Source organism: Colossoma macropomum, unplaced genomic scaffold (assembly GCF_904425465.1).
Source record: "Colossoma macropomum unplaced genomic scaffold, Colossoma_macropomum, whole genome shotgun sequence".
Classification (NCBI taxonomy): Eukaryota; Metazoa; Chordata; class Actinopteri; order Characiformes; family Serrasalmidae; genus Colossoma; species Colossoma macropomum.
In genome coordinates this window covers 175,886-190,525 of record NW_023494803.1, presented here as the reverse complement: position 1 = coordinate 190,525, position 14,640 = coordinate 175,886, and the positions used below count along the sequence as shown (strand labels likewise).

Here is a 14,640-nt window from a genome sequence, read left to right as displayed (position 1 = left end):
TGTACGGGTACACGCTTCATTAATGACCCTCAGAGTCGGGACATGATGCCGTCAAACTAAAGACCTAAGTATGAAGAAAATGAACTTCTGTAGCTGATATTACTGAAAATAAACGAGCATGTTTTGTCAAGAGACAGCTAAACTAGTTTGGGATGGTGGAGCACGTCATGATAAGATCTAATTCTCCAGACATAAACATACATGTGCTCACACAAGCAGACAACAAAGGCCGCGTATGTACATACACACTTATAGACACCATACACATAAAGGCAGAAGACTGGAACGTCAGACAAACAGTGAAGTACATGTTGGGGCAAAATCCTCACCTCTTAGCCAGGAAACAGACTCAAGATCAGCACACTTGCTCTGAAAAGATTTGTGAACGCAGAACCTGGCAGTTGTTTATTCTTTTGTCCAAGTTCCATGTGTCAAACACAAGGCCCGCGGGCCGGATCAGACCCGCCATACCATCCTATCCAGCCCGCAAAAGTATTTTCATTTGCTATTAATATTAGCCTGTTTCACAATGCACTGCACTATAGTCCCCAGCATGCACTGCAACGTAAAGTGCTCTGACTCTCCTAACCCAACAACAATCTATGGGACAGAAGTTACACCTCAAATCTACACAATTCTACACCAGTTATATCACCAAAAACACTAGCTGCAGTTCAGCCAATAAACACTTAACATTAGCGCAGCAGCTCAGAATTAATGAACTAGTACTAATGAACTTGCAGCAAAAAGGATGCCTGGTGTAAATAGGTGTAAATTTAAGTAAACAGGTAGGTTTAAAAGACTGAGCACCTGGGGACATTTCAATTTTGAATATTTTAAGTATTTATGTAATACTTCAAGTGTCTATTTTTCCTGTTGAAGTTTTTGCATATTTTGAATAAACAATGGCCAGTTCGGGTTACAGCACAACATTAAATAAAAATTAAATAAAAACATTTTTTTCTCTGGCCCACAGATTTGATAAGATTTATTAATATGGCTCTTTTACTGGTTGAGTTTGACACCCCTGGTCTAAGTAAAACTGATGTTCAAATTTCCCCCTTGCCCCAAATGCACATAGGAGGTTTTCTCCAACAACAGCTATATATATATATTATGTTTGTATATATATGTATGTATGTGTATTATTTTATATATATATATATATATATATATATATATATATATATATTTTCTTCCGACAACAACATATTCAGAGGTCAAACTTTCTTTGTACTTTTGTCCAATCCCCATGCTTCTGTTGCATGAAGAAAGAAGCAACCTTTGGACATCAGATATGTCTTAGCTGATCAATTGTATTTTGTGTAAAAATTGTGGCTGAACTTTCACTTCAGTTTTTCAGAACTATTTACTTCATATCTGAATGCCCTGCATGATAAATTCTTAGTGGATCAGAATATTTAGAGAATGCCTGTGAGAAAAAAATTAACTTAAGTGAAAGATTTAGGGTGAGACTCACAAGATCAGATTTAAAGTAGCTCATGGAGTTCTCCTCCAAAATGAAGTATCTTCGTTTCCAGTTTTTCATCTGATGCAAAAAAGAGACAAAAGGAACAAGAGAGGTCTGAATTACAATCACACACACACAGGCAACCATTAGTTCAGTACAGATACAGACAAACCAAACCAGTACTTCTCAAATACAGTCCTGGGCTTAGTCCTCGTAGGTGGTTGAATTTACCAGTAATAATAAATCAGGCCATTTCTGAACTGACTATATTATGTGACATCACTGCTCTCTCCCCACATCTCCAAGGTCTGCACACAGACCCTGGGGCTGGAGCTGTTAAAGTGGTTTTACTCACCACAGCGCCCTGTTTAACACAGTAGCCTGCCTTTATCACACTCTGCTCCTGAGTTGGTCTGCACAAGAAGTAGGGAAGGTGACTGTGAGGCCGCTTCAAGGCCTCCTTTTCTCTTCCAGTGGACTGTCCATCATCCCCCTCCTGCTGAGAGAAAAAGCCGTATGAGGGAATGTGTGCGAGAGGGCAAGAACAATGCTGGAGCAGGTGATTGGGAGAGTCGGGGGAAATCCTGGTGGACCAGATAAGTATAAACTCATGCAAATATGCACATTAATGCTCAGACAAACTAAAATGTTACATCCAGGTGTGTATCTGTAGTAATTAAGGATTTAAACCAGCGACCCTCTATATCATACATACAGTACAAAACATACAAACAGTAAATAGCACCAAGAATTTGCTTTGAAAAAAGTTGGCATCTTGTAAGCTAGTTTGAAGAACAAAGTTTGGTTGCAGGTTTCTCCTAAAGACCACTCATCACATGGATTTGTTCCATTTGTTCAAATAACATAATGAAATACTGACTAATCAAACCAAATATTGGATGATAACTACAAATAATACCAGGCTGCCACAGAAAGAGGTTTGGAAATGGCATACATAAAAAATCACTACTTATTGCATTAATGCAACTTGTGTTGAGCAATAAACGCTTACTAGATAAACAGCATTTTAACTCCAATTTTGCCAGGTGCCTGAAACCTTTGCACAGTGAAACATAACATCAGGGACGGTCTCTGAGCTAGCTCACCATTTTAGCTTGATGGTAGGCGAGGTGATGGGAGGCGGAGGAGAAATATATAATTGGTTAACATATTTTTTTCCTGCTCTTTGGTGCATGGTGGCATAAAAAAATCTTTTTTTTTTTTTTACAGGTAAGCAAAAGTAATTACAATCTGATACAAGAATTTTATCTTTTAAATTATCTTGTCAATACGACCAGGAACATAAAACCATGAACTAATGAGGTAAACTTTGATTTCAGGTTGCCTAAGGTTATAAATCTAGTGAGGAAGGGTATGAAAAGGTAAAGCAGAGGTAAATGCAGGCCAGGATCTACTGAGAAAGAGACTATGAATAATCTGAATGCAGACCTTGAATGACTCTGATCTGTGGCAAACAAAAATTTGAAGAATGATGTGTCATAGTCTGTAGTCATAGTCATAGTCAGTCATGTGTGATATGTTTGTCAAACCTGACAAGACATATCAATGCAATCTCTAGACATTTGTGTCGGTATGTATTACCTGTGTGCGCGTGACGATGGGTACTCCCCCTATGATCTCTGTCCGATAGGAGACCTGCTTTCTGCTGCCCTGAATATCACACACTGCTTTCTGACTCTCCGAATTATGGACCACATCACATGATGACTTGGGCACCTACACGGAGAGAGAGAGAGAGAGAGAGAGAGAGAGAGGGAATAAGAGAGTGAGAGCGAGAGAGTGAGAGAGAGCGAGAAAGAGTGCGAGGGAGTGAGAAAGAGTGAGAGAGAGCGAGTCTGTGTAATATTTCAAGGTCTACTACAAGTGCTTATATTTTTAAAGTTCTTGCATGCTTTAAATAAACAAATGGCCAGTTCTGGTTGGAACACAGCATTACTTAAAAATTAAATAAAGTTTTTTTTTTTCCTCTGGCCTGCAGATTTGATGAAATTTTTAAATATGGCCCTTTTAGTGGTTGAGTTTGACACCCCTGTGGTAAGGCCTGAAATTGAATCTTTTTCCTGCAGGCCCCCAGTGGCCATTTCACCAGCAGAACGGAAACTGACTTGATATTCCGAATCAGTACGATCAAATAAAATATATATTTTTTTTTTCCATAGTTATGTTATCAGATGAAGTAGGACTGTGGGCTCTCTGTTTGTGAAATGCTGGGACTCTGTGTTGAGCTGCTAGTGAGCAATGAGGGGTAAAAAGGGGAAGGTGAGAACCCCTGCTGTAAAAACAGTCCACAAATACAGTCATGCCAAGATAAATCAGACTTTCTTTTCATTTTAGGGCTACTGTGCTTGGATTTCAAAAACATTTTCCGGACTAATAAGTCTTTACATATTCGCACACAGGCTCAAAAAGAAGGTCCAGCTCGATGTTTAGGTCGAAAACACAAACTCATACTGATGAAGATGAGTTGACAAAAGTAAATAATCCACTTACATCTACAGAAGAACCTGTCCTTCAAGTTTTGACCAAGTACTCTTTAACCTCTTCAACTCCTTAAGACCACCGGTGGTTCCAAAACGCACTTCATAACTTTCATATTTCATAAGCTACATTCTAAAGGTGGGGGTCATATGAGAGCCGAAACTGTCTTCTTTCCAGTCAAATAGATGGGTGATGTAATTTTAAACCCTTATAATAGAAGAAGCTGAACTCACAATTTTTTTTTCTCCCGAAAGTTAATTAATTATAAAATAATACAAAGAGCATCTAAGATTTTTGGCTTTCAGCAATAAATTGTAAGCATATCGCAATGTGTGTAATTTGAGGGGAGCTTTTACCAAAAGGATAAATAAAATATTTACAATATTTACATTTATTTCATGCTGTTACTGAATAATTTTTCTTACGATTTGATCATGTAAATTCAGATGGAAAAAAACAAAATATACCCTGGAGAATAAGAGGTTAAAAATCCTTTCAATGTGCTCACAATCAAATTCATTCAGTCGGGGAAGTGTCGGAAGTACAACCAAATGTTTTAACTGCTGTACTTCAAATCAGATCAGACTAAAACCTCAAAGCATCTCAATATTTACTCCTCCCGTCTGGTCTACAAGACTCTGGCACTACAGAACACTAGAGAATATGAAACTTCCTGTTATCGCGTGTGGTTAAGTACTTACGGGTCATAAGAGTCCAGCCAGGAAAGTGAAACACAGAGCAGGAGAAGTTTAGGAAAAACATGTGAATACAAAATGCTGATTGATTGTTGAGGGTAACTTAAACAATACAACATCCTGCTACTCAGCCTGCGTGACTCACCCACATCAAAAGTCATCACTGTGAGAAATAATGCAGTCACTGACCGGATTTCTCCAGGCTTCCAAGACGAATGACCATGTGTGATCACTAATCATAATTCCTGGTATCTTTGTACCAGCACAACACACACTGACATGCAACTACAAGGAGATTCACTCGAAAGAGGCCCCGAATATTCTGTAATAACTCTCGCTAGGACGAAGCAATCTGAACCAAACAACGTGCAATGTGCTCTCAGTACACCGATCAGGCATAACATTATGACCTCCTCCTTGTTTCTACGCTCACTGTCCATTTTATCAGCTCCACTTACTATATAGGTGCACTTTGTAGTTCTACAGTTACAGACTGTAGTCCATCTGTTTCTCTGATACTTTGTTAGCCCCCCTTTACCCTGTTCTTCAGTGGTCAGGACCCCCATGGACCCTCACAGAGCAGGTACTATTTGGGTGGTGGATCATTCTCAGCACTGCAGTAACACTGACGTGGTGGTGGTGTGTTAGTGTGTGTTGCGCTGGTCTGAGTGGATCAGATACAGCAGTGCTGCTGGAGTTTTTAAACACCTCAGTGTCGCTGCTCCACCAACCAAAAATATCCAGCCAACAGCGTCCTGTGGGCAGCGTCCTGTGACCACTGATGAAGGACTAGAGGATGACCAACACGAACTGTGCAGCAGCAGATGAGCTATCGTCCCTGACTTTACATCCACAAGGTGGACCGACAAGGTAGGAGTGTCTAATAGAGTGGACAGTGAGTGGACACAGTGTTTAAAAACACAGTTGTGATATAAACTGAGTCTGTTCTACAGTTTCTCATTAGGTTAAATGAATAACTGACTCTAAATGTAAATTCAGATGGAAAAACCGAAACACACCTACGAGCATAAGAGGAAGATTTGACTGAAAATTAAATAACTGAATGGTGGTACTGTGTATGTGTGTGATTTGTGTTTGCACTCACAGTAATTTTGGTGGCGTTGTTGAGTGCGTTGACCCAATCTACAAGGTCCTGCTGGTCGTTAGCCTGCAGAAAGAACTTCCTCATTCCTGCATTAATGACTAGAGAGAGAAAAAAAGAGGGACGAGAGATAGAGGGAGAGAGAGACAGACAGACACTGAACGAAAGTAAGTGGAGCATAAAGATCAATAATTAGAGCACAAGTCAACCGTGTGGTCACATATCAACTGCACATGCCGAGCTACAACAGTCTACATGCCTCACTGATGAAGAACGAAATAGGATCTGATGTGTCTCAGTAAGAAGCAACAGATAACTGTTAAATTTGTCTGGACTCTGAGTGCAAGTGAGACTGTAGGAGCGTGTGAGTCTGTAAACTCAGCAGGTCGAGTTGATGAAGTGAGTAATGCTGCAAGCTCTGCAGAGAGTAGGCAACACAACGGACAGCATTCTTTCTATCTGACAAGCAGACTCTCACACTCCTGTGTGTTCTGCTTTGTGCTGAAGGGTGACATTCATGCACAACTACATCACTATTCTCACTTCTGGGGTACAATTTTACCCTTTAAAAACCCTGCAGATGGGTCATTCTACAGAAACGACCGTTTTTGTGTCCCTAGCGTTTACAGATATATTACACTTAAAAAAAAAAAAAGTTAGGGCTACATTTTTTTTTTATATTTTAAAATAAAACAATAAGTTATTTTAACAATTACACCTTCTTGAGCCTCAATTTAGCAATACTGTTTTTTAAATCAATTATTTAGAATTCCAAACACCACAGAAGAGCTCGTCCTCACAGTCATGTGTAAAGGCTGAGGCCATAATTTTTGAAAACCTTTTTCTGCAATTTTAACTGCAATAATCTATACACGACTGTGAAATATATGATTTAAATGACAAAGAAAAATGCCAAATAAATATTATAAAATATATAATGAAAGTTGTCGTCCCCAGGAGTCGTGTCACTGGTGTTACCGCGTAACACTGATGACATCACTCGACTTCCTTTCACCTGTTTTCTGAGGATCTATGAAGAAAAGCTCATGGTGAGTCCACTGAGTCTTTCAGTTATCAGAGATTTTCTCATTTAGCTCATGATTTCATATGAAGCTTTTAGCTGAAGTCACTGGTGTGACCGACTTTATTCTGAGGTAATTGTGAAAAAATAGAATACAAATGGATTAAATTACATATTTTAGTGGATATTCCATGACTGACAACATGTGGTTTGATGCTCTGTAGCAGCCATTTTGTAAAATGCATTTTTCATTAATAATGTCTCTGGTGTTACCTTTATTATGTGTAACACCAATGAGGACCAGTAACACCAGTGACTCCTATGGATAGACAGAAAAATGGATGTTTCTGTAGAATGACCCACGTAAGGAATTGGTGAAAAACGTGGCTCAAATGTTCGTGTTTACACTGGGGCTGAACAATACGGGCAAAATACTAGTATTCTTCCCATTCTGAGTGTCCAGCATACTGGACTTTTTTATTTTTTTACACTGGTATTCCAGCTCTATCCACCTTATTTTGGAGCTAGACACTCACCACACCCTTTCGACTGACTGGTCAGTTATTAGAAGGTTTTCTTTTACATGGCAGCTGGCAAGGTAAGGCCCTCGCCACCCCCAGGACCAAATGACTACGTACACAAATTTTAAGACAGATTTTAAACTAATATCTTATATTTAAGAGTGACAGTACATAATATTCTAAAAATCTGAAAAAATTGGGGAAAATATTGTTATTGTTTTGTTTTGTTTTTCTCATTGTAATTTCAGAATACTGGACATTTGAAATTAGGTGCAAGTCTGCAATTTCGCAATATTATCATGTCCAGTTTTGAGACTGAGGAGGGCATTATGATTATATTCGCAATTTGCCTGGCAATATTAAAAAATAAACTGGTAAACCAAGAATGTGACAAAGATGGCCTGCATTATTTTGACTTTTGTTGGACATGAATACCTTCATCAGAAACTAATCTGGAATTGTGATTGGTCAGGATGCTCTGAGCACATAGTTTAAAATAAATAAATAAATAAAAAAAAAGTGGTGATTGACTCATTTGCATATTGCAGCCTTCTGCAATATTAGTATTACAAAGACCAGTATTGTGATAATGATTGATATGAGATACACTGCTGTGCACACCCACGCAGTGAGTGAATGAGTGACTAAACTCTGATGGCTTCTCTCTCTCTTCCCTCAGCCTTGGCCTGAGTGATGAATCACAGGCTTCTTACTGTAACCCTCTATCCTGGAACACTCATTGAAAACAAGACCTCAAACCACAGCCTCCTAAAACAGGTTTTAATAAACAAGCTGTGTGTTACTGACAAGTTCTCCAAATGAAAATAAGCACAATGCTCAGTCTACTGGACAACAAGTATTTGAGTGTTTGATTTAACTGACCTATAGTACCAAAAACATGAGTTTTTATTAAAATTTAACAACAGCTGTTGTCTTTTTTACATGATTTCATCCGCAAACTATTCAGGAGACCATGGCCAGTCTAATGGAGGTTTTTCATGGGGTGTTTTGCAACATTTATTGTGTGGGTTAGTGCTCAAAACTTGAAAACTAAATAGGAAAAACTAAAAAAGCATAACTGGAAAATCTACAATGGCGTTTTAGGGCCACTGTTAATAAAAATAAGAACAGTAGACCTCAAGAAAAAAAGTCATACTATTTTGAGAAAAAAAAGTCGTAATATTTTGATGATAAAGTGGGCTAACTGTAGGGGGGCTAACTGTTGGGGGGCTGCCATAATGCACTGGGGTCTCGGTTGCTGTACTGGCGCCGGAGCTCCACTCACTCCTGTCTCTCTGTGGATCATTTTGATCATCATTCTCACTGTCTGTGAAACTTCATGCCCTCTTTGAATGGGGGGAGATGTAGCCCCCGATAGCCGTGTAGACGACCCTGCCTGAGATTCTCCTTCAACAAAACAGACAGACAGTTTCCTCCGAGTCCGTCTGGCTCTTTATTCTAGATTAACACAGTTTCCTGCTCAGCCGTTTCAGCCGGTTCTTATACTATAACAGGCTGGTGCTGATGTGCAGGAGAGACAGGGAGACTGAGTGTTTCTTTATGGGTGAATCCATATGAAAGTAGAACTCCACCAACTCACCGCCCCTCATTTAACACGAGGAGGTGCTGCCTTTCCTTTGCAAAGCTTTTGGCCACAATATTCCGACCTTTCCTGGTATTAATGCTACCAATGCTACTAATGCTATTTCTCGAAATATTACAACTTTTTCCTCTAAATATTATGATTTTAATCTCAAAGTCTACTATTTTTATATGTATTAACAGTGGCCCTAAAACGCCGCCGTAAAAATCATAAGGTGCTGTATGTTTTTTGTTTTTTTTAAACATAGCAGCTGTGAGTGCACTACTAAAAGTCACAAAAACTCAATGCACTTACCAAAGCAGAACTCAGCTTTTGGTCTTAGCTTGGTGGCATCACTGACCTGCCAAGGAACACAGGAAAAAGACTGAACTAAAGGCACACTGGTGGTTTTGTTACCTGCTCAAAACTGGTACCAAAAGGACCTAATGGTACTCGAGGGCGTTCTCTTCTCTGTTTGCTTAAACTTTCAGAAAAATTGGCATCAATTTAACTAATTCTTTACTCTTCCAGGAAAAGACAGTCAACAAGCACTTACATCACCAACAAGTGCACCAGACTGGACATAGAATCTTGATTGCTATTTTTACGATTATTACTTAAAGAGTTTGCTAAGGTGATATAACCTAGAATAAACGCTAGTGATGTTATTTGCATTTACAGTAGCCTCCCCACAATCAGTGTTTTTGCTCATGTGCACACTTTGAGAGAAAAAAAATGCATTAAATTCTGCACATAATTCAGTGTAACTGTAAAGAGCAGGGAAAATAGCTCAGATATCTACTGAGCAACATAGCTAATACATTCAGTTCACACCCTAAAGAGAAAAAAGTGAACATCTGCTTGACTCTACATGAGTTTACTGTACAAATGCAGACATTTTTTGTGATTGCAGTTCATTATTTCATGCCAGTACAACATAGTGTAACCCATAAGTAAAGCTAACTAGCAAACGAGGTAGCTAATCAGCCAAATTAGTCACTTTACACCAAAAAGACAAAATCATTAACTGAGGGTATTCCAGCTGTGTGTGTGTGTGTGTGTGTGTGTGTGTGTGTGTGTGTGTGTGTGTGTGTTCGTACCGTTGTAAGTACCCTGGCGCACTATGGCTGCCGCTTTACATCGGTTTTGTGTTTGTTTTGTACTGTTTGTGTGAATGTTTTAAAGTTTCCCTGCTGGCTGAGGAATCTGCCATCATTCCACCGAGACAACAGCTGAGAGTGACTTTCCACCTGTGGCTCAGAGACTTCTTGGACTGGCTGTTTGGGTGATGCTACATCAAAGCTACACTGATCAGGCATAACATTATGACCACCTCCTTGTTTCTGCGCTCATTGTCCATTTTATCAGCTCCACTTACTATATAGGTGCACTTTGTAGTTCTACAGTTACAGACTGTAGTCCATCTGTTTCTCTGATACTTTGGTAGCCCCCCTTTACCCTGTTCTTCAGTGGTCAGGACCCCCATGGACCCCCACAGAGCACGTACTATTTGGGTGGTGGATCATTCCCAGCACTGCAGTAACACTGACGTGGTGGTGGTGTGTTAGTGTGTGTTGCGCTGGTCTGAGTGGATCAGACACAGCAGTGCTGCTGGAGTTTTTAAACACCTCAGTGTCGCTGCTGGACTGAGAATAGTCCACCAACCAAAAATATACAGCCAACAGCGTCCTGTGGGCAGCGTCCTGTGACCACTGATGAAGAACCAGAGGATGACCAACACAAACTGTGCAGCAGCAGATGAGCTATCATCTCTGACTTTACATCTACAAGGTGGACTGACAAGGTAGTGTCTAATAGAGTGGACAGAGAGTGGACACTAATGTGTTTAAAAACTCCAGTATCTCAATTAATCAGATCTAGAATCATAAGTTCCAGTGGTTCCAATTTAGGTGAGTTTTTTTTTTTACAATGTGGAAAAAAGGTCCAAACTAATTACTGCTGGTTCTGGTATCCACAGTGTTAACTGGCATCTCAGTAGGTGATGCATCTCTGTGAAGCGTCTCAGAGTGTTAAAATACAATAAAAAGGATGCTAAATTACACTATATATATTTTTTTTAAACTAAAGCAATAGCAGAATTGTCCAACAGTACCATACGTCTATCAAACCATGCACACAAAAGCAAAACATGAATCTTACTTTGGATATGTAGGTGAGTTTGAGTGAGCCCACACATTCGGCCCCTATCGGTAGATTCTGTAAAAGCAAAAACAAATAAAAAAAATTACAGTACCAACAAACACTTCAAAATCACTTGGAAAAAAAATGTCAAAGTGAAAAAGTCAATATTCCTCCTATGAACAAAACTATGTACACATACAGCCTATTCATCCTCATAACCCATGTTACACACAGTGCACCTTTTGTCCCATGGTTTAAAGCCTCTGTAAACAGGGTTAATGCTTATAGGTTTTGTCTTAATGGCAAAGATATGCTATGGAAAGCGTTTATCAGTGTTATATTGAAGAATTATACAACACTCGGTTCGGCCACGGAAGCTGATTGGTTGAGAGGCGTTTTGACCATGCTGTTATTTTGCCACGTTTTTTTTTTCACAAACACTGTATCACTCCACTGAGACACTGTTGCTAAGCAACGACTTTGACAGCTGTAGGAGACGCTCAAGCCATTTGAACATATTTACTTCTTACTTTGCCACAAACAGAAAATGGACACTTTTAAGATCACATTTGACCGACGGCCGATTTGGTCAGACTCTGAAGATGAGGCTACACTAAATTCCCAAACTGTCATCACCACTGAGCAGCTTTTCAGTCGGCAGCTGTGACAGAAGAACAGCTAAACAACCTGGAATCAGCCAGAAATGAACCCAACACCGTTCGCCAAACTAAATGGGCCGTAAGATGCTTTACAGACTGGCTGGAACAAAACAACATTAATACTGATCTGGCAGAAATTGACAAAACTGAGCTGAACTTGATATTGTGGCAGTTTTACGGCTCAGTCTGATTTGGTCAGACTCTGAAGATCAGACTACACGTTTGGTGAATGGCATTGGGTTCATTTCTTAACTGTTTAGCTGTTCTTCTGTCTCAGCTGCTGAACGAAAAGCTGCTTAGTGGTGATGACAGTTTAAGAATTTAGTGTAAGGAGCTGGAGAACGAACTGCTGGCTGTGCAGCGAGTGGGCGGAGTTCATTCAGCAACAAGCTGCTTGTTAAGGAACTATAATTTGGTGAAGGAACTGCGAACATTAAAACATATTAAACGCCGCGTTCACGACCCAGTTTACTAATTTATTACTTTATTTATTTAACTGTTGTATAAAAGCAATAGAACACTCGAGGAGTGTGTTATCGCCAATAACATCACAGCTGTGATGATCTATGGCGCCCAAATGTGATGTTATTTTGCTACAACACACTCCCTCTCATATTCTATTGCTTAAATACATGTATTTTAATGGAAGGTAAATGCTCTATAATTTCCACACTACTGCTGCTCAGCCTTGATGTTGGGGGGGTAGCTAACATACCATTTTATTCGTGCAGTTAAGGTGGTCTGCTAACTATCGCGTTCTCTTAACTGAAGAATCAATCACTTATAGTACGATCCTGCAACAGGTGGCTAATGCAGGTAGGAAGCAGAGTCTGGCTACATTACAAACAAAGGTGTAATAAGCCTAAATAAGCTACTTGGCTGGAACTTGGAGCAGTTGGAGAGCAGTCATTTTATGTGAGGGATGTGGACAAGCAGGTGATGTTATACACTGCTAACAATGACTGGTACTTTGGCAGCTCTGACATCATCTGCACCAATTTAATCACACCCAACTCAAACTGAACAGAAGAAAACGGCAAAAGAAAAGGCATTAAAAAAAAGCCAAGAGCATTCCTTCTCTGCCAGTTCATAGTGAAAACATCACAAAAACTACAGAAAATACATGGAAATCATGAAAATGAGCAGAGGCTATAAAGGGAAACTCAACCTGTTTTGTGAAATTACTTAATCGTTCAATAGTTTCGATGTGAACAAAATCAAACAAACAGTGCTTCGGTGTGAAATGCGCCTTTCTAGAGAAATTTATCACGTCAAAATTGTTCACCATTATAGTACTAGGAACCAGACGTCTGAAGCATTTAATGGGTCTTAAAGCTACGTCCCGTTAAGTTATTACACAAAACGGTTATAAATGTGTTGCTTGATACCTGAGGCATTGTTTTGTGTGTCTCTAAAGTGTCTCTAACTCTGCAAACTCTGTGTAGTTTTGCCTCATGTAATTACACAAGTGTGTAGTGTTAAAGTTAGACTAAAATAAGTGGACAGTTCCTGTGTAGTTGTTATGTAGGTACTGTGTAATAATGGAGTAGTAACTGCTTTGGGGGTAATGTAACATTTAATTAACGTCATAAAAGTAAAATTTTAAGATAAGGGGGCGTCTGCTGTTCTGTCACATTACAGAATGGTTTAAACTGGTTACAGTGTCACAGCACTAGCAACATAAATGCTAGCTAAATGTTAGGAAAGCTGGCAGATACAGTGTCTGATTACAAATGTAATTACATATGTTATTACCCTTGTGTAATTACATGAGAGAGAACAGACTGTTACAACTATTAAGATACACTTGTGTAATTACATGAGGCAAAACTGAAGTTGATACACGTGTAATTACATAAGGTGTAGTTCTGTAATCCATCTGTAACAGTGACTAAATCATTAGTAGTTACATTGTTGTTGCATATGTTCACATGTAACTACACAGTTATTAGAGACAATACAAAGTGGGACCAGATATTTTTAGTTAAAATATATTTAACGGAGTTAGTTCTGTGTTTCCTGTCAAAACCGCATTATCAGTATCACCAACACGCTTTTGTAGTTAGTTACTAGCTTGTAGCTATAGCCGTTCAACATGGCTAAAGCCGGTGTTGTATCCGATTCAGTTCCTCCTCAAATTCACGTTCCCTTTGATAAATCAGGTCCTCAGACAGATAATCATGCCAAAAGTTTCAAAAAAGGTTTGTACGACAGCTGTATTCACGTATTCGGCAACGAACAGTACACAAAGTATTTTTCAGTACAATTGTTTACTGTTTATTTGAATTGAAAATAATATTCATCACGGAATCTCAATTATGCCGTGTTATCTTGGGTGATTTATATTGGATATTGGGTGAAAACACGCATCCGTTTTCTTTTTTTTTAATCTTTTATTTTTAACCTTTTCGCTTTCCGTAGTTCCACTGTTGCTTGGCGTTGTTCAGTGAATGCACCGCCCGAGGTTCCTTGTCAAATGGAATGTGAATTTGAGGGGGAACTGATTCAGATGCAACACCGGCACCGAAGCAGAAGAACCCAGAGTGAACGGCGTCAACAACAAACTACTTGCTGGGGCAGGACAGCAAGGTGAACTGTGATCTACTGCAGCTCCTCTGATGAATAACGTTACTTGCATAAGCTCTGAGGTTTGCTAACTGTGTGACGAAATACCGCCAACCCAAATAACACAAACGTGCCGGGTGGAGAGGTACATGCAGGGCGTTAAAAATAGCAGTCAAAAAAAAATATTTTTTTAATTTAGCACTATTTTACTATTATCAGCATCACATATAAAACCTTATAAGACACATAGTTCACTGGTCATTTTTAATAGTAGATAAAATGGTGATATTTGTGGTGCAGACATACGGTCGTCTGGTTCCTAGTACTACAATGGTGAACAATCTTGACTCGGTAAATTTCTTTAGAAAGGCGCATTTCACACC

General features: G+C 39.3%; 1 protein-coding gene across 7 annotated transcripts in view; it reads right to left on the bottom strand.

Annotated features, from left to right (window-relative positions):
• The window catches only part of plekha1a (pleckstrin homology domain containing, family A (phosphoinositide binding specific) member 1a), a 43,605-nt gene that overhangs the window by 14,178 nt on the left and 14,787 nt on the right, over positions 1-14,640 (bottom strand). For 6 of the 7 annotated variants that reach the window (XR_005008545.1, XM_036593397.1, XM_036593396.1 and 3 more), the window contains exons 3-8: positions 11,052-11,108; positions 9,207-9,252; positions 5,771-5,868; positions 3,074-3,208; positions 1,827-1,970; positions 1,481-1,549 (exon numbers count right to left, since the gene is read on the bottom strand). Coding sequence is in view for 6 of the 7 variants with exons in the window: in XM_036593397.1 (XP_036449290.1) it covers positions 1,481-1,549; positions 1,827-1,970; positions 3,074-3,208; positions 5,771-5,868; positions 9,207-9,252; positions 11,052-11,108 (549 nt within the window). In the remaining variant the exon portion in view is untranslated. The remainder of the gene's footprint in view (positions 1-1,480; positions 1,550-1,826; positions 1,971-3,073; positions 3,209-5,770; positions 5,869-9,206; positions 9,253-11,051; positions 11,109-14,640) is intronic. The other variant, XM_036593399.1, reaches the window with a different exon arrangement.